This window comes from Canis lupus, unplaced genomic scaffold (assembly GCF_011100685.1).
Source record: "Canis lupus familiaris isolate Mischka breed German Shepherd unplaced genomic scaffold, alternate assembly UU_Cfam_GSD_1.0 chrUn_S1972H2171, whole genome shotgun sequence".
NCBI classification, from domain to species: domain Eukaryota; kingdom Metazoa; phylum Chordata; class Mammalia; order Carnivora; family Canidae; genus Canis; species Canis lupus.
Window position 1 is genome coordinate 14575 of NW_023330842.1, and position 18609 is coordinate 33183.

Sequence of the window (18609 nt, forward strand, 5' to 3'; positions counted from 1 at the left end):
TTTTTTTTTATCAAATTAGTTTGCGAGGCGTTTGGGAACTAGAAACGATGGTGGCCGTGCTACGCACAAGTGCCACAGATGGATCCAAAATGAACCCAGCATGTTCCCGGGGTCTCAAACTCCTAGAACGTATGTACATGGCATAGAGAATGGAAGGATCCCGCATTGCATACAGACAGGCAATGAGAGGTCTCCCTGCTGCAGTGTGGGCACAGGAGGGCTTACTTATTAGCTTTGCCCCTTGGTGCCGATCTCTATCGCATTTTCTTTAAGATATTTTTATCAAACAGCTCTTTTTCTCGGTAATGCACGGGTGGGCCCCGTAGGTACTTTTCTTCTGCCTCCTTATAACCTAATCCGTCAAGTGCAGCAATTGAACAAATGATTGCTTCTGGCAGAAGAACTTCCAGAACAAAACTCACTTTGTCGTCCCTTGCCAGAGTCAGCCTCTTCTTGTCTATTTGTTTGTAGATTTCTTGTAAATGTCCCACCACGACATCCAACTGGTCTTCATCCTCCAGGTATGTTTCAACGCAGAGCGTGTACCTGTTGGAATTCAGAAACGATGTCAGCCACCTGGACTGTTTCCTGCCTTTGACAATGTCCAGAAGGTGGTGATCGGCCCCCTTCGTTTTCACGATGAAGTCCACGAGCCTCTGGTTGGCTCGGTCCCGAGCAGCCCTCATCCGGTCAGGGAGAATCTTCTTGCGGGGCCTCTTCCCGCCCACGGAGGTCTCCTCCTCAGAATCCTCCAGGTCGGCATAATTGACCTTTGGGAAGTCAGCCTCCAGATCCCCGTCCTGGATGGCTTTCCTAACTGGGTAACTGACGTCAGCAGCATAATAGTCCAGGAAGGAGCCTGCAAAAGACCCACAAGTGAGCCCTTCTCTGTAGTGAGAAATCAGGGAGAAACACCAGTTCACACTTTGCTCGTACATTTTCCTGGCTCTCTTCATCAGTGTTTCTTTCTCTTTGCAGTCCAGGGGCTTTAATCTTCGAAGAGGAACTCGAATGCCACTCATTTCAGCGTGCATGTTTGCCTCAATCAAAAGCACCCTTGCAGTCTGCTCTGCTTGGCTGACGCTCTTTACCACCGCTGGCCAAAAGGGGTGATTTTGAAATTTAAACCAGACCATCATTCCTCCTTCAATGGGACAAGGCTCCTGTGGAGAAAGCGTGCTGGTCAGTTGTCCCATTTCCTGGCTGACATCCTTCTTAATAGCAGTGGTGGGGTTCACAGCCTTTGAGCTGGCCGAAGGTCGAGATTCCTGCAGCCCTTTCTCAAACTCTGGTACCTGCAGCTTCCTTCTCCTGTTTGCCAGACGGAGTGAACAACGCGGCCTCAGGTTAGGGGCGCTGGAGGAGGCTGCCGCACCTTCCATGCCTGGCTCCCAGGGACCCTCTCCGTGGTCCTCAACATTCCCGGAGGAGGCAGAGCGCTCAGAGGAGGCATCCGGGGTCTTTGCGTGGGTGTCAGGTGCCTCTTCTTTCGGAGCCTCCTCGGGCACAGTGAGGTTGAAACCTGGTGGCGGAGATGGAAGGATGCCTCCATCTTCAGCCCCGGTACCCGCCTCCTTGGCTATGCGATGCAAAGACCTAACTCTTGAGGTGTCCCTCTTTTCCTTGCCCTCTTTCTCACCACCATCTTCTGAAAGTGACGGTAAGTTCGGGCGCCTGCTGGAGCTTGGTGAGGACTTTGCTTGCCTTTTCCTTGGAAGGGGAGTGAGGGTTGTGTGTGCCTGTGATTGGCCGCCATCTGGGGCATCCTGTCTCCGAGAATGCACCAGCCGCGATTTGAGGTTTCTGCGTTTCCTGAGACGCCTCAGTAAGATCCCTTTGGCCTTCCGGTAGTCTTTAAGAGATCGCTTTCTTGGTCCCCTTCGGGACGGTGTAGTGGTCTCTGGATCATCCGATGCTCCTGCTGGGCGCACATCTGCTCTCTCCTTCAGAATCTCCAATGCCACTGAAAGAGCGTTTCTGTAAGGCACTTCCTGTCCCGCTGGGACACTGGCCTTCGACTGGGCTGTTAGCAAGGAGGTAATGGATTCAATCTGAGACTCGTTTAGGATCTTTACGTCTGTGCTTTTCACTTTAATTTTTTCATCTACCGAGAGTATTTCAACTTCTAGAGAAAGTGCTCCTTTCCTCTTATTTCTTGGTGAGACCCCGGATCTGGACAAAACCCTTGCTGGCCACAAGTGGTCTTTCCAGTTGCACAGGACATACTCAGCATCCATTGTGATTTGGGTGTCCTCTCAAGAGGTGACTAATAGAGGTTGAGGGTTCTGGCCGTCAGACACACAGGCACGGCACATCTTCCCTAAAACAATGTCCTTCAGCACGCCTTTTGGCCTCGGGCCACAAAGGGTTTACTGCTTGTGTGGACCCTCCTTCTTCACCTGAGTCTCCCAGAGTCACGGAACGGACTGTATAGGAGAACACTGGAATGTGGAAAAGGAAGAGAAGAAAACCATTAGGAGAAAAAATTACTTTTGTGAACGTAGAAGAACATCGGTCACTGAGAATTGAAAGGAGATAAAACAAAGAACTATAAAGAGTTTGTGTGTCAGATAGGGGGAGTAAATACAAGGCAAGTATCGGGGAACATACAGAAGATGCCTGAGGAGTTTTTTAACCTTCCATACCCAACTTCTTGCCCTGCTTGTTGCCACTCCGTATTAAAGAGCATCTGTGTGGGGAGGCGGGTGTCGTTTTCCAGATCTCATTTGTGTTATTGGCCGTCTTGTGCCTTTTGTGCTCCCTGGGGCTCATCCTGGGGGGATGCTTCACTCGGTCCTTATTTTCTGGGGGGCGCTGATGCCACCCTGTGCACCCAAGGAAGCCAGGGACGATCTCCAGCCTACAGACCCTGAATGCCAGCCAGCCCAATCTTGGGTTCAAGAGCATGAGCTTAGAATCCAGAGGTTCACGAAGATCATCCTGGTGGTTACTGGTGCCATCCTTCATAAGGATTGCTACAGGCATGGGCCATTGGCTTGACCTGCCCTTTTGCATTGCACTACGGTGGCTCAAAAGGCTGTTGCCCACCCCCTTCCCCGCCCCCAGAGCTAAATTTTCGGAAAGAGATGGCTGTAGAGCGAGGAGCGGAATAAGCCACACTCCAAATGTCAACATGAAATGACTGCAAGTGAAATGTTTAGTAAAATAGGAACGTCTTACAAAACAGCACGTAGATCGAGGGAGGCGTGAGTCTTTTCGCGGCACCTGTTGGTTCACACGTTCCAACTGCTTGTCCGGCAGACCCTTTCCTCTGCTCTGTGCCTCTGAGGTGCACAGTCCTTCCAGGGATCAAATGGCCTCAAATGTAGATACCCAGGACGTACGTACCTCTAATGTTAATCTAGAAAATCAGAAAGGCAGATGGGAAATTAAGTCAACGAAATGGGGATGGAGTCATCATTTTCCCTTCCCCAGCTCTGGAATACAGGCTATTCTGAAGCAGAAATGTTAGTTATATCTCATTTGGAATGTAGACCTGTCTCTCTGCTTCCTTCGTTTGAATTTCAAAAATATTTCCATGTTAACCTGTTTAGTTTAGGCTGGTCCTCCTATTTCAGAACCATGGCCACTACTACAGCTTTCATAATAGCCTTTTTGTCCGTCTTAAATGCAAGGATTTAGTAGTAGCAGCGTTTTGTGTGTGTGTGTGTGTGTGTGTGTGTGCGCGCGCAACAAAACGGTGTCTATTATGTAAGTGTGTGTTGGTGTTTCTAAAGTAAAATTGTGAAGAGAAAAACCATGCAGAGGGGTATACACGGGGGCAATACATGATAGATGCTTACTGTCAACATGATGGTGTGAGCGTTCAGCGCACGTTCCCAATGCGCCATCTACACACGCGTGCACATATGCCTAGCACTGTATTTCTTCACTCAAGAGCAGTATGGGATCACTGTTTCGTGGGAATCTGATTTTTTGCATCAGTTTTGTGAATCACTTTTTGCAATGCGGTTTCCCTGACATTTAAAAACTTCATTTAAATACATTTCAAACTTTTAGATGTGTGTCATGCAGAAAATGCAGTTGTTCTCTCAATCCCCCTTCCGACCCGTCAGGAAATACCTGTTAATGGGTTCTACTTTTCCACATATACTGTTCAATTACGTATCACAGTTCGCTTACAGATTTTAGTTCATCCAGTATCGGTTTCAAATGGTACGCTTTGATTTACAACAGATTATTTCCCTAAGAAAACACATGTATGCAGGACTTTGTTCACACATACTCCTAGCTACAATATGAAACGTATGATGACTAATGACACAGACTTTGGGCCCAGCCTGCACAAACCTTTTCTTGCCAGAATGTATGATCATGCAGGTATTGTGTCCTCTGCTTTACAGAACTCAGTGTACTGGCTCTTAGATCACGGGTGTCGGGTGAGGACACAGAACAGAGAGGAGAAGGAAAAACAGGTAACTCAACCAACTGCAGTCTCCCTGCAGCATGACCTGCCAGTCTCTCACACAGAACAGGAGTGCCTGAGTCACCTGAGCTCCAACCAGACCCCCAAGACAGACACACACACACTCACAGATACATACACAGACTCAGAGTGATGAGGTTAGAGACGCAAGATGCCTGATATTGATGCATGGAATCCATGTTTTCTGCTCTACGCATGCATGCAAATGTTGTTGCTTCCAGGGCAGCTCGTCTCAGTTCCTTATCTTGGAATTACACACGGAGAATCTAAAATGCTGTTTAACACCATAAAGTAGGAAAACCATTAAGGATCAGTAAGCTGATCACCCAGAAGGAATGCGAACTGCAAATATATGAGTCTCGCACTTTTAAATTCTGTTTAAACCTATTTTCTATAGAAAGGGCTTTAAAAACCATAGCACCTATTTGAATATTCTCTCCCATTCACGTTTGTGTACATCTGTTCAACTACGAAGCACTTTAATGGAGTAACTTGCAGCGGACAACCAAAATATCAATTGCAATCATTTTGTCCGGTTACCAAAACGATGCACCCTTGAGAGACGCATTCAGAAGGAAAGGGTTTTTAATGAAAATATAAAATCCTCCATGGCCTACTCACCATGTGCTTTGGCCCACTGTCCAAACAGCTTCCATTGAAGGGTTGGCACATAATGTTGCAGATGATTTCCTTATTTTTTCATCCTGACAGGAGCACAGCTCTCTTCTTTCCCTCTAAGGGTGCATCCAGGTGGGTGTGTAGACAGACACGTGGCAGTTGGAGAGAAAGAGGGACAGATAGAGGGAATTACATGTAAATGTTGATCCTCTTCTGCACACCAGGAACAAGTATTAAAAATAGAACCCTGAATGACACTGAAGTAACTATTAAAGTGACCCCCAATTCTCGGAGGGCTTGGATCTGAACATGTATCCACAATTCTAGTTTACAGTCATACCAAACATGCCTGCCCAGTAAAAATGAATAGAATAAAACAGAAGGGGAATCGTAGAAGTAACAACTCCACGATTTGTAACTTCAGGGTCAATTCCAGACCATCAAGAAATAGAACCCTCAGATGAACCAGCTTCAATTTTTAAGTCCTGCTGTTAACTCTAGTCCATTTGCTCCTTGGCTAAGGAATGAGAGAACGTGGTGGCAACGAATATTTATTTCTCCAATCAATCGCCGTGACTTTTGGAAGAATGATTTTGGAAGCTTTGTTCCTTAACTCCTTTCCCCGTTGAGGGCTGTGATCACTTCCAAACAAAAACGAAAACAACCCTCTGAACGTGTTGTCTCAAAACAAGGGCACTGTCCTTGATAGGACTCCTGCACCCCTCCACTCCCCAGAGGCAGAACTTCTCTCATCTTTACCCCAACACCCTCTCATCCCTTCCCTAAAACCAGTGCTTATTTATTGGACTTTTTGTGTGTGTGGTTTTCATTCTGAGATGGAGGAGGAAGGCGGGGCCATAGGTAGAGGGAGATGGAATCTTAAGTAGGCTCCATGCCCAATGCAGAGCCCCACACGGGGTTCGATCTCATGACCCTGATATCATAACCTGAGCTGAAATCAAGAGTGTTGACCCCAACCGACTGAGCCACCCAGGCACACCTTGGAGCTTCTTTTAAGCTGTAGGCTTTGTGACCTTAAACTGTCCCCAAAACATGTATTTCCATGAATGGACGAGTTAGCAGTTCCCCCTTTTGGCTATAAAGGCACATTTCACGCAATTTCACTTAGAGAGAAAACACGTTCTTGCCTACTGTTACACCTTTCCAGTGCCCCATGAATCCAGCATGAACTTTCCACCTGTCAAAGTTTTTAACCTCATTCCATTTGTAGAGCAACTGAGTGGGAATTGCATCTTCAAACCTTTCCCTTATGTTGCTCACTAGTTTCATAAACTCATGGAGGTCACACCTATTTGGAAATGTGGACCATTTTTGTATAAACATTTCAATGGCAAGTAGCGCAGACTGAAAAATCGTGAACCGCCCTCAGTTCTACCAAAGAACTGAAAAAACTAGGCTTGCTTCTCACCTACCAATGATCAGCTACAACACTCAGAGCACCTACACATTCAAATTGCCAAACTCTGCCCCCCATTTTCCCTTAAGAAAGAAGGAACCACAGCAACTACGCTTGCAGGCACACACCATCAAGAGCTCTAGAGCTGCCCAGAGGAGCAGAACCATGAGTGCTTGTGCAAAGGACGACACAAACATCAAGGTTCCCCTCAGGGCCTTATTTTAAGACTAGAGTGACTTCTGTCCCATTCCTTTAGCAAACTCAGGTGGTTTCTCCCATCAAGCAGGCCAATTTTCTTCCAGAGATTCTCTGTTACCCCTCCAGTCACTGTTACCTGCCACAGGGAGACCTCCACTTCCCTCTCTAACAGTGATGAAATCATGCACAGCCTTAGGACTGAAAAAGTCAAGGGCATCCTGGTCTTTCCTGCAGGCGAGACTTCCATAATTACTGATAGCCCGGCGAGCGGACAAAGTGTGTATTTCAGAACCTATTAATTTCCCTGTGTCGTGCACAAGGAGAAAAAGGTGCCCTAATTCACAAGACAACTCACTGCATCGTAGCTTGTCATAACGGCATTGGGTGTCTGCCAGGTGCTTGCTACCCATGGGAATAGACTAACAAACCGATAATCTAAGCCAACAAGGGCATGTTATGCATCCAACACAAGGACTGATGCAGACCTTCATGTGCTGACAGAGGACAAAAATTCATTCACTCCCCCCCCCCAAAAAAAAATATATCTAGAGACCAGTGAAGCGCAAGTAATACGCTTTCCGTAAGGCACACATTCACATGAGAGCAACGGTGTCTACTTCATCTTTGGATACAAAGACATGTCAATGCAAGAGAAGAGTCCAGAATGATAAACAGAAATGTCATGGCACTGTTGCATTGGCAAGAGAGGAAGGAAAAGGACAGAAGTGGGTAGTGAGGGTAGACATCATTTCTCAAATGTTTTAAAACATTACACGGAGGACACATTTACGTGTACATAGGCACCGAAACCTTACTTTGCAAAGATTCTAAGGTGATATGAAATGAAATCCTGGATGTAAGTGAACAAAAAGCAGGCAAGCAAAACAGTACCAACCATTGCATAGAAAGCGATGCAAATACATTGCAAATGTCTTTGAGGTACATTTTCTATGGATCAAAGGAAATGTTCATTATTAAAATGTATATATTTAACCACAGAAGATATATTGTACTTCGGTCCAAGAAGAGAGAAGGGCTGCTGAATGTGTGAAGGAACAATAGGCAACAATGTTCCAAAATATCAGATGGTGTATTGAGATGCCAACCTGCAAGCATAATATATTCCGTCCCTCTCCCTGCTCTCCCTCTCTCTTCCTCTCTCTCTAACATTCACACACACACACACACACACACACACACACACACACACAGGTCTAGGCTCATCATGGTTAAACTTCTAGAACCCAGTGGGAAAAGAACAGCTTTAAAAGCAAAGAGGGAAAACCAGCATGACTTTTAGGCAACACTCTCTTCCTATTTTTATGAAAGAGAACTTGAGTCATTTGGAGATCAAAAAAGAAAAAAAAAAGTACAATTGAGCAATGACGCAAGAGTGTCATGACAGGAAGAGTGGGCACTTGTAGTTCCAGAGAGCGCAACGGAGGATACGGTGGTTCTGAGAAGCCGTGACGTCTGAAGAGGAGACCTCAGAGCGTGGGCTCCGACCTTGTCTGTTAGAGATGTTTCTTAGATCATGTGTGTGTCGGCTACTCAGAGTGAGCACAATATCATCCCCTAGGCTACACAGAGTCACATTAGATCTTCCAATCCTACCCATTTGCCTCATTTGCTGACTTCTTTCTCCCTCTCATTTCACACACATAATAACTTGACTCTAAGTCAGTGCAAGCGAGTCAACTTACATCTTTAAGGGTTCATGGGACAATCATCAAGCAGAGGTACATGATGAGGAATATTTGGGGATCTCTGCTTTCAAGAAGTCAGGTAACAATGCCCTCGGGCAATGGTGTCACCTTAGGACAGCAGAAAGGGGCCCTGGTGTGACAGAGGTATTCAGTCACCTAAGCTCCCCAGCCCCAAGAGAAGCTGCCATCCCCTCTGATAAAACAGGAGGGATTAGAGCTCTTAAAGTCCAACTAAAACCCACACACTGGCAACACACAAACACACACACGACTCACACATTGATAGCAGACACTGACTAGTCCGACGTTTCTACAGGTACTCCATCTCTCCAGTCTGTAAATATCCTTGTTAAATGTTTCTTCTGTCTCCAGGAAAGAATGGCTTAACCCAGTTGTCATGGAAACCAGAATGTCATCAGAAAAGGTCTTCCTGATGTTCGCTTTCTATGGAAACCAGGAAGTACTAATACCTCCTCAGATGCAGAGCGTCGATCGTGGTCTCAGTCAATTACACCCTGACCAATCCAGTGAATGAATGAATGAGTTTGTGAGTGAATGAATGAATGAAACATTGAAGACAATATCTGATGGTCTCAGAAAAGGCACTGAGGGCAGGGGAGTTTTTGCAAAATGGGTTATGGAAGAAATAAAGTGGAAAGATAACAGCTTCTGTCTTCCCTTCACACACACACACACACACACACACACACACACACACACGCTTAGGATCCAGGTTCCGTTAAGGACCTCCTTTCAACGTGCCAAGACACATGAGGCCGTGTGTGTTTGTGTGGGTGGGATTCAAGGACTCTCAGTCAATTAAAAATGACCCAAGAGGAGAAGACGTGTCAGGACAAAGGCCCTGGGTGTCAGAGGTCCATTTGCCTTAACTAGAAACTCGGGTTGCAACAAGACCAAATGACCCTCAGTGTACCCTCGGACGACTGTGTACTGACAAGGTTTTCGGGACACCAGTGGTTCCTGAGAAGAGAGGCGAGTCCCCAAAAATGTCCCCGATGGAGGACAATAGGGAGATAGAGATGAGCCTCTCACATTTGGGATGTGCGCTCAGCTTGTACTGCCGCAACCACACTGCCAATGAAGGCTAAGCCCAGAGGTAGGGCTCCTCTCAGAAGGGCACACAGCGCACACTTCCTCTCTCATTGTCATCTACATCAGGGGACAGAGCTGCCCTGTGATGTAGCTCTTGTTTCCTGTTAATGAGCTCCAGGCAATTCTTCTGTGGCCAGTCCTGGGCAGTGTGATGTGCTGGGAACAGGCTTTCGGGAGGGGAGATTGCAGTTCCGAGCTCCAGGGTTTTCCTATTTCCATGTTGTAAGTACTACCATTATGGCCGAATTCAAACCACTGACACGATGTCACCGAATGCTGATTTGGCAAGTGATGCCCCAAATCAGCCCTCACAAGGTGACGGTTCCAGACAGACCCAGCACAGCCATGGACCCCAGATTCCAGAGCCAGACAAAGCCCTCTCGTTCTACGTGCAATCCACGAGAGCAGGGCAAGCTGGACTCTTACACAGAACTGTGTGCCACCTGAATGAAGGCTTTCGAAAGGTTCTTGGTGAAGAGGAGAGGAAGAGGCATACCAAGAGCCTCCATGTATGTAGCCTATGTAGTTTTAGGGGTGGGAAAATAGTGGGAAGCACCCATGGCCAATCTTTTCAAATCAGAGATGCTTTCTGAAAGACCAACTGTTTCCCCTTAATGTTAGACATTCTAGGGGGCGTTAACAGCTATTGTTAGGCTTTGGTTTGCAATTCCGACTGACTAATAATATTGAGCATATTATCATGTGACTTTTGGCCATTTGTTTATCTTCCTTCGGGAAATACGTACTCAGATCTCTTTCCCATCTTTATTTGTTTTTTCATTTGGTTGGAGTTGTAAGGGTTCTTTCTATACTCTGGTTGCTAGACTCTCCCTAGACATATGATTTGCAAGGGGAACCCTGGGTGGCTCAGCGGTTTGGTGCCTGCCTTTGGCCCAGGGCGTGATCCTGGGGTCCTGGGATCGAGTCCCAAGTCAAGATCCCTGTATGGAGCCTGCTTCACCCTCTGCCTGTGTCTCTGCCTTCCTCTTTCTCTCCGTGACTCTCATGAATAAATACATAAAATACTTTTTAAAAAATCATATGGGCAGCCCGGGTGGCTGAGCGGTTTAGCGCCAACTTCAGCCCAGGGCATGATCCTGGAGACCCGGGATCGAGTCCCACATCAGGCTCCCTGCATGGAACCTGCTTCTCCCTCTGCCTGTGTCTCTGCCTCTCTCTCTCTCCTCTCTGCGTATTCTCATGAATAAATAAATAAAATCTTTTTTAAAAAGACATATGATTTGACAATGTTTTCTCCCATCTTTATGATATCTTTCTCTCTCTCTCGATAGTCATTTATTTTTTGTTCTTTTAAAGAAAGATTTTACAAATTTACTTGAGAGAGAGAGTGAGAGACAGAGAGAGAGAGAGACAGAGAGAGAGAGGGAGAGAAAAAGAGAAAGAGAGAGAGAGAGATAACAGAAGCAGGAGGAGCAGCAGAAGAAGCAGGCTCTCCGCTGAGCAGGGAGCCCGATGCGGCGCTCAATCCCAGGACCACAACCCGAGCCAAAGGCAGATGGTAACCGATTGAGCCACCCAGGTGCCCAAAGATGGTGTCTTTTAATGCAAAAGCTTGTTTTCATTTTGGTGAACGTCAATTTACCCATTTTTTTTTTCTTTTGTTGCTTTTGGTCTAATGTTTAAGAAATCCGAGGTCATGGAGGTTTACTGCTATCCTTTATTCTAAGAGTTTTATAATTTTAGCTCTCACGTTTAGGCGTTTTGTGTATCCTGTGACTAGAGTGTCCAAGTTTGTTCATTTGTATGTGGATATACCGCTGTCCCAGAGCCACTTGTTGAAGAGACTATCCTTACCCCCTGGATGGTCATCATCAGTCATCCCTCACCCAACATATTGGTGTAGTTACGGGAACCAGTGAAATGCTGAGCATTATGAGGAAGGGGATCAGAAGTACAACATAAATCATTGGCTTAGCCTGGACCGTTAACTCGAAGTAGACACTATGGAAGAAGGATCGGACTGAATAAAATATTGAAGATTTGCTTCCAAATCTTAGATGAAAGAAGTAACATGTGTGATTAAAAACAGACGGAAAAAATAAAAGCCCAGAGCTGGTAGCAAATCAAGGCAGGCACCAAAAGGTGAAAGGTCCAAAGAAAATAATATAGGGGGCAGAGAGAGAGGGAGGGGGGGGGGGAGAAGGATGGAAGCAGATAGTATCCCTCACTTTCAAATCGTATAGTACATCTGAGTAGTGGAATGAAGCATGAATTTCATTTCCTCTGTAAATTTTCTATTTTGTGAAAATTATCCTATCGTGAGTCTTTATTGCTTTTATAATTAGAAGAGAGACTTGACAGGAGAACTTAAGTTAACAAAGAGCGCTCTGTATTAAGTTATTTTTGGAAAGTAGACCGTTCTTTATGAGCTAACCTCTGGAAGGATAACTTCAAAATTCCAGAAAACCTCTTGGCACTGCCGTAAGAAATCACAACGTGCTGAAATGATCTATAGACAGGAGTCATCCAATACCTGTGTTTTTCTATAGTCGGAGGACCTCTGAGATGTATCAATTTGATTTCTCCTTACAAGTGTAAAACAGACAAGTTCACGGTCGGTGTTAGAAAAGTCAAAAGCTGTTATGACTCAAAAGGTGTCATAACTCATCTTGGTTAGTCATGGAGCAGATGGTCCACTAAAGTCCCTTGTTCCAATTTCTTTCCTGATTTTCAGATTTTTAATATTTTCCTCACATCCTTGGTGGGCATTTGCAAAACAAAGACAGTGGTTTTATGAAGCCGCCAGATGGAGATATTGAGCTGCCACTGTTTGTGACAGTCAGGTCCTTCTTGACTAATACAGTGGTTCCAAGTTTGAGAGCAACCTGGAGAATTTACTGAAAATGCAGATTCCTAGTGCACGCCCACATGGTTGATTGGGCAGGCCTAGGACAGATCCAAGGAATCTGGACTAAACACTCTCCTTTCAGGGATTCTGATATATCGGTGATCCCATGCACCACCCTTTGAGAAGCTCTGATGTAAATGGCCATTGAAATCATGCACATAGGTGGAAACATTTAGGGAACGTGTATCGATTGAGAAAAGAATCAAGTAAAACCAAGTCCTGAGGAACATCATCATGCGAAGGCTCATTTGAAGAGAAGGAGCTAGCAATGGTAAGAAGGAGTCGCCAGAATGAAAGGAGATAACGGGAGACTATGCAGTTATGGAGGCCAAAGGAAAACAGAGAGAGTGGGAGGGAAAAAAAGGAGATAAGAAGGGTCAACCAGACTGCATGCATTTTTGATCGAATTTATTCACACATCCGTCATCATCTTCTCTGACTTCTTTGGAAGAAATACTGCCTTAAACAGTAAGAATGTGGGATCCCTGGGTGGCTCAGCGGTTTAGCGCCTGCCTTCGGCCCACGGTGTGATCCTGGAGTCCCGAAATCGAGTCCCACATCGGGCTCCCTGCATGGGAGCTGCCTATGCAGCTGCATCCGTGCCAGCTGCGCCTTTCCAGTTCCAGAAGCTTTCCTAGCAATGCCACCAGTATCATCTGGGACACGTATCATGGCCAGCCCATGGGCTGGACTGAGCCACGTGCTCATCTTCTGCCTCTGCCTGTGTCTCTGCCTGTCTCTCTCTCTCTCTCTCTCTCTCTCTCTCTCTCTGTCTCTCACGGAAAAATAAATTTAAAAAAAGAGTAAAAATGCCCTTGTGATGTCTGACACACCCTAAGTTATTCATGTACTTGAAATATATATTTCCCGTCCCAAGTCCACATTTGTTAATGAAATGTTACAGTTAATCCTGATGATGAAAATCAGTTAGTTTTTACGCTTTGAAATATGTAGCAGGCACCGGCTTGCATTCAATGTTTGATATTCAGGAAATTGTGTGCCAGTGGCTCACAAAGTGGCCACAATAATGGCAATACAATAAACACGAAACGCCGATCACCATTACGATAGAATGAATCAGAAACAGTAATGCTGCTATACTGTTACTAATATTTGACTGGTTCCCGGATATTACTGAGGGCCCGTACGAGTTTTTATGCATTATTTCACTTAGCGGCATCCAAAATATCACGAGACAAATACTGTCGGTATGCCTTTAAGATAGTACGAAAGTGATCAAGGCTTCGAGAGAGAAGTCAAGAAGTCAGCTCGGTGTCTCACAGTCCCCGAGCGGGACAGCCCCGTTTAATGGCATGCTGGACTGTCAGTTGGTGCTTTGAGCATTTTTGTGAGTTTCCCTTTAAGAAAACCCAACGTAGTCAAGTTTTGCATTACTTTCAGAAAGGCACAGGTTGCAGGGACCTCCCGGTCGCCACCTAAATCCTTGCTCTCCTCTTCTTCCTGGGCCCCATCTAGGCATCATTCGCCGGCTTGCCTTGCTGTTACGTGTGACCGTGTGCCTGAGATCCAGGCAATGGGACGGCAAGCGGAAATGAGGCGTGCCACTGCCAGGCCTAACTTGTAAACACCTGGTACCTGGTGCACCTCTGTGCTCTTTGCCCCTTCTAGCAAACTGCCAAGGGGGCCACCTCCGGGGCTCCCGTGGGAGCCCCACGTTGGGTGTGGCAGACTTTCTGACAGCCGGGGTCCCTGTGGAAGTGCATGGATAGTGCCTGCCAGGAGGACCCAGTCACTTTCCCAGTAATGTGCCAAGAGTAATAGATAAACTAGTTGAGATAAACCAGTTGAGTCCCTGTACACGTTTGGGTTTAGGTGTTAGGGTAATAGTCTACCACCCCTGACACAAGCTGGGCAAAAATAAATTTCAGGTATGCGCTGCTCTGTCACCGTGAATTGCGTCTTCCTGCTTGTTGAATCAAGTAGCTCATACAGGGGCTTTGTTTATTCCAGGTAACACACGGTAGGAATACATAATCCAGGGCTGGTACTACACCTCGGGAAGCCAGGATCTCCTCTCTTCTCGCCCCTCTCTCCTTAAATGTGGCTTTTGTCTCCAGGGCCACGGGCACTGCGTCTGTATCACTGGCAGGAGCAAGTGGGAAAGATCGAAGGGGAATGCCGGCTGCGTCTTTCCAGTTCCAGGGGCTTTCCTAGGAATGCCACCGGCGTCATCTGGGACACGAATCACGGCCAGCCCAGGGGCTGGACTGGGCCACGCGCTCACCTGTCTGTGCAATGGGGTCAGGGTTCTGTTAGTAAGGACGAAAGGGTGAGGGAAGGGGTGCTCGGGGAGGTCCAGGACCTGCCACAGCACTTACACGTATCTATACTGATCATCCAAATCCCCAGTGGGAGCTTCTGACAAATCGCGATTCCTGTCCCGGTGCCAGCCATAGGGAACCAGAATGTCCCTGACAATTTGGAACCCGAAAGCCGTGGTTGAGCTACTGGCCCTTGCTCTACCGAGGACAGACCCTTGTTCCCGTCATCTGGTCTGGTCTGCGTGGACTCTTCAATGGGTTTGTCATTTCATAACGCTTAGGTGCACTCCAAAATGCCAGAGGCAGCACCTTTCTCGATTGACAGGTTTTGAAATTTACATGGAAAACAAGAACTTTGTAAAGGACTTCCACCTCCTCAGTCACAGCCTTCAAACCATTTTCTGCAGTACTGGGACAGGCAGGCACTACTGGAGACCATGGCTTGTAGCTGAAGACGTGCTGTAGCCCCAGAGCAGCAACGGGACGCAAAACAGTGAAGAGGCGAGGGCCAGGGGTGGGCAAAGGGGTGGTGGAAGGGGAGGAGGGCGGGGGGTGGGGGTGAATGGTGACGGGCACTGAGGGGGGCACTTGACGGGATGAGCACTGGGTGCTATTCTGTATGTTGGCAAACTGAACACCAATAAAAAATAAATTCATGATTAAAAAAAAAAAAAAAACAAACAAACACGCCAAAGGTCTGGCCCTTCCTCCACTGTGCGGCTCTGCAAACTTGGGTAAGCATCTGTAGTCTCTGACCATGGTCCTCTTAACTTATAAAGGGGCCTTGCACCAATTCACCTTCCAGAGGGTTATTAAGGTCATCCAATGAGTCACGGGTGTGTATCCCTTCAGGCCAGGGCAGCATAGCTCGCTGAAGTGTTGTCTGTATTCATGGGCAAACAGTGACCAATACGAATTGTGAGTTCCAAATCTGCTTGGTAGAATGATAGAGGCTTCCCGCATGGTCAAAGTGAGGCACGGGAATAGGGTCCCGTTAGCACACAGAGGACTGGATTACAGTGCAGGGAGAGGAGCGAGGCGGCACAAGTCACAGCGACAGGCAGAGGAAGGAGTGTCAACCAAGGGTCTCGGCAGAGAAGTTGGTTGAGCTCGTTCGAGGGCCCAGTGGCAGGCAACAGCCACGGTGTGCTTCGGGCGGTGGCAAGCAGCTCAGGATGGGGAGGATAAAGGGGGGAGTCAAAGGAGACGAGGTGCTAAGGGTCCTCGTATGTAGGGTCGACCCTCGTGTGGAGGCTGTCAGGAATCACGGAAGGATCTGAGTCATCAGAGTGTAAGCTTAATCCCGGAGGACTCGGAGTTGGGCCTGACCTAGAATCTTTGTTTTTACTCTTTAGAGATTTGTGTTTATTTATTTCTTCCTGAGAGACGCAGAGAGAAAGCGAGGCAGAGACAGAGGCGGAGTTGGAGAAGCAGGCTCCAGGCAGGGAGCCCTACGTGGGACTCCATCCGGGGTCTCCAGGATGACGCCCGGGGCCGAGGTGGCGCTAAACCGCTGAGCCGCCCGGGCGGCCCCGACTTAGGAATCTTCATTGTGCCACAGGCTGTGGCTTTTGGCACAGGATAAACGAAAGGAGCGGTGGGACGGGACAGAGAACCAGAATCGGGGACATAGCGAACCTTGATGTGTGACCGGGCACAGCTGATAGTGGCGAAAGCGTGCACCCTTCAGAAAAATGGGGACGGTACGGTGACTTTTTTTTTTTTTTTTTTTCTTTTCCATGGGGGGACAGAAGCAATTAGATCACGACCGGACAGCAAGCACAAAAACCAATTTCACGTGAGCAGAGACTAAAAGATACAAAATAAGCCCTTAAGTCAATTTTGAAGAAACATTTATGACCTCGGAGTACAGGCAGCTTTCATCCTAAAAGGCCCGGGAGGCCAGGAAGCACCTGGGTAAATCGGAAACGTCACAGTTTATAGACGCCTTGCGCATCAAAGGACATTATCAACAGGCCACGCAGGCAACCCGAGGAATGGATGAAGATCATTGCAAATGACCGACCCGGTAAGAGAATAAAATCCTGAACCGTTAAAGAGGTCCTACAACTCACCCGCGGTGCAAAGAAAAAAAAAAAAAAAACAGAAAGAAAGAAAACCAACGCGCACCCCAAAAAGACAGAAACCTTATTAAAAATTGGCAAAGGACCTGAATGGGCATATGTCTAGAGAAAGGACACCCGTGGCCCCGTCCCCGTAGGCACTTGAAAAGGTGGTCTGCGTGAGTAATCGCCAGTGGAATGAAAAGTCAGAACCGCAAGCAGCAAGCACTTCACACCCTGTAGGATGCCTGTTTTCAAACAGAGAAACACGAGGCAACAACCAAACGAAAGCCAAAACCAAACAACTGGGAATTACAGGAGCTGGCATGATGTGGAGAAAGGGGAACCACTGTGCACTGCTGGTAGGACTGTGAACAGGTCATCAAGTCCTCTGAAGCCTTGGGCGCATTTATTTTTATGTGTTTCTCTTGGGCTCATTTAAACACCACAGAGCGTAATCGCACACGTTCGGCAGACGTGAGATTCTTCGTAGCATCGCTGCCGTCCAGGGCGCTGCGGTGGAAATAAGGGCACGTGGACGGAGGAGCAATGGGGCGAAGGCATTGAGGAGCGGTTCCCCGGGGGCGGGGGCGTGTGCTCCCAGGGGGAGGGGGAAGGGGGCCGCTTCCAGGCCTATTCCCGGGGCTCCACGGGATAGCACAGACCCTGTTAGGACACAATGCTGGGTGGAAAGGGACGTGGCGCAACCGCCAACGTCAGGCAGGACGCTGACAGGAGTTCAGTCCTCCTACCCGGGCAACCCAGCGGGAGGCCAGCACAGTGAAGGACACGCGCAGGGGTCTGTGAAACAGCACCAAAGGCAACCTACCAACCGCCAACCCAAGAGCGGAGCCGAGACAACGGAGGGGGTCGTTTGCTCAGGACCCTCGGGGAGACGGCTATTCCTCCGGGAAGCGGAAGCGCTGGGTGGAAAGGGCCCCGCCAGGAGCCCGACGAGGACCTGCGAAAAGCCTTCCGCCTCAGGTCAGCAAGGTGGAGGCCTGAGCGGCCACCTGCTCCACAACCCAGTACCCTTTAGTGATTTCCCAGGAAGATGAAAGTAACGTCCTCGGGCTGCAGAGCCGGAAACGCGCAGCCTGGGCCCCGGGGCTCAACCCTCGGCCCTCAGCCCTCAGCCCTCGGCCCTCAGCACTCGACCGACCCTCGGCCCGCGGCCCTCGACGCTCCACCCTGGGTCCTGACCCAAGACCCTCGGCCCTCGCCACGTGAGCCCCGTACCTCGACCTCCCTCGACCCTCGAATCTCGACCCTCGAACCTCGACCCTCGACCCTCGACCCTCGATCCTCAGGGCCGGCAGGCACCGGCGCCCGGAGGGCAGGGGGCCCGAGGGGCGTGTCTCTGGCGAGGTCCCGCCTCCCGCATGCGCACTGGGCCAGCCCCTCAGCTCAGCGACGCTCCCGCGCAGGCGAGGCTGACTGGCTCCTCTCAGTCAGTCGCGAGGCCCTCAGAGGAGCCTGGTCGTCGCCGCGGAGGACCTGCTGTGGAGGTCGTTGTGTGCGCGGAGGCCTGAGAGGGGCGGGGGATGGGGATGCGGATGGCGATGGCGATGGCGATGGCGATGGCGATGGCGATGGCGATGGCTGGGGCGGAGGGAGGGACAAGACAGAGGCGATGGGGGTGGGGGTGGGGCGGAGGGACGGAGGGAGGAGGGCGTCGAGAGACGCGGTGGGTCGGGGTGGGGGTGCGAGTGGCGGTGGGGGTGGGGTGGGGTGGGGCGGAGGGACGGAGGGACGCAGGGAGGACCGACAGAGACAGGGGGTGGGGCGGGGCGGGGGTGGGCCATAGGGACGGAGGCTCGCAGGACCGAGGGGCAAGACAGAGGGGTTGGGGCTAGCGCTGGGGCATAGGCACAGGAAGGGGCATAGGACAGAGGA

At 48.8% G+C, this 18609-nt stretch overlaps 2 protein-coding genes across 10 annotated transcripts in view; one reads left to right on the top strand and one right to left on the bottom strand.

Moving 5' to 3' along the window:
- LOC119868542 (PWWP domain-containing DNA repair factor 3B-like) lies at positions 1-18087 on the bottom strand. 7 transcript variants are annotated; one of them, XM_038589399.1, is made up of 4 exons: positions 17953-18087; positions 5069-5181; positions 3181-3361; positions 1-2441 (listed from the first exon to the last, which is right to left on the bottom strand). In XM_038589399.1, exon 4 carries the CDS (start codon positions 2235-2237, stop codon positions 255-257), a length of 1983 nt encoding a protein of 660 aa, XP_038445327.1. In that variant the 5' UTR covers positions 2238-2441; positions 3181-3361; positions 5069-5181; positions 17953-18087; the 3' UTR covers positions 1-254. The 7 variants fall into 7 exon arrangements, with proteins under 7 accessions (XP_038445327.1, XP_038445328.1, XP_038445330.1 ...); XM_038589400.1 differs by lacking the exon at positions 17953-18087 and adding an exon at positions 17543-17770; XM_038589402.1 differs by lacking the exon at positions 17953-18087 and adding an exon at positions 8663-8770 and having other exon boundaries at positions 3226-3361.
- LOC119868547 (synaptonemal complex protein 3-like) overlaps positions 17753-18609 on the top strand; it is an 11076-nt gene continuing 10219 nt past the window's right edge. For 2 of the 3 annotated variants that reach the window (XM_038589405.1, XM_038589407.1), the window contains exon 1: positions 17753-18224. In XM_038589405.1, the coding sequence (XP_038445333.1) occupies positions 17768-18224 (457 nt within the window). In that variant the 5' untranslated portion in view covers positions 17753-17767. The remainder of the gene's footprint in view (positions 18225-18609) is intronic. The other variant, XM_038589406.1, reaches the window with a different exon arrangement.

Bases quoted from the DNA above. Each gene is read 5' to 3' on its own strand.
- LOC119868542 (XM_038589399.1), bottom strand. From the start codon at position 2,237: ATGGATGCTGAGTATGTCCTGTGCAACTGGAAAGACCACTTGTGGCCA.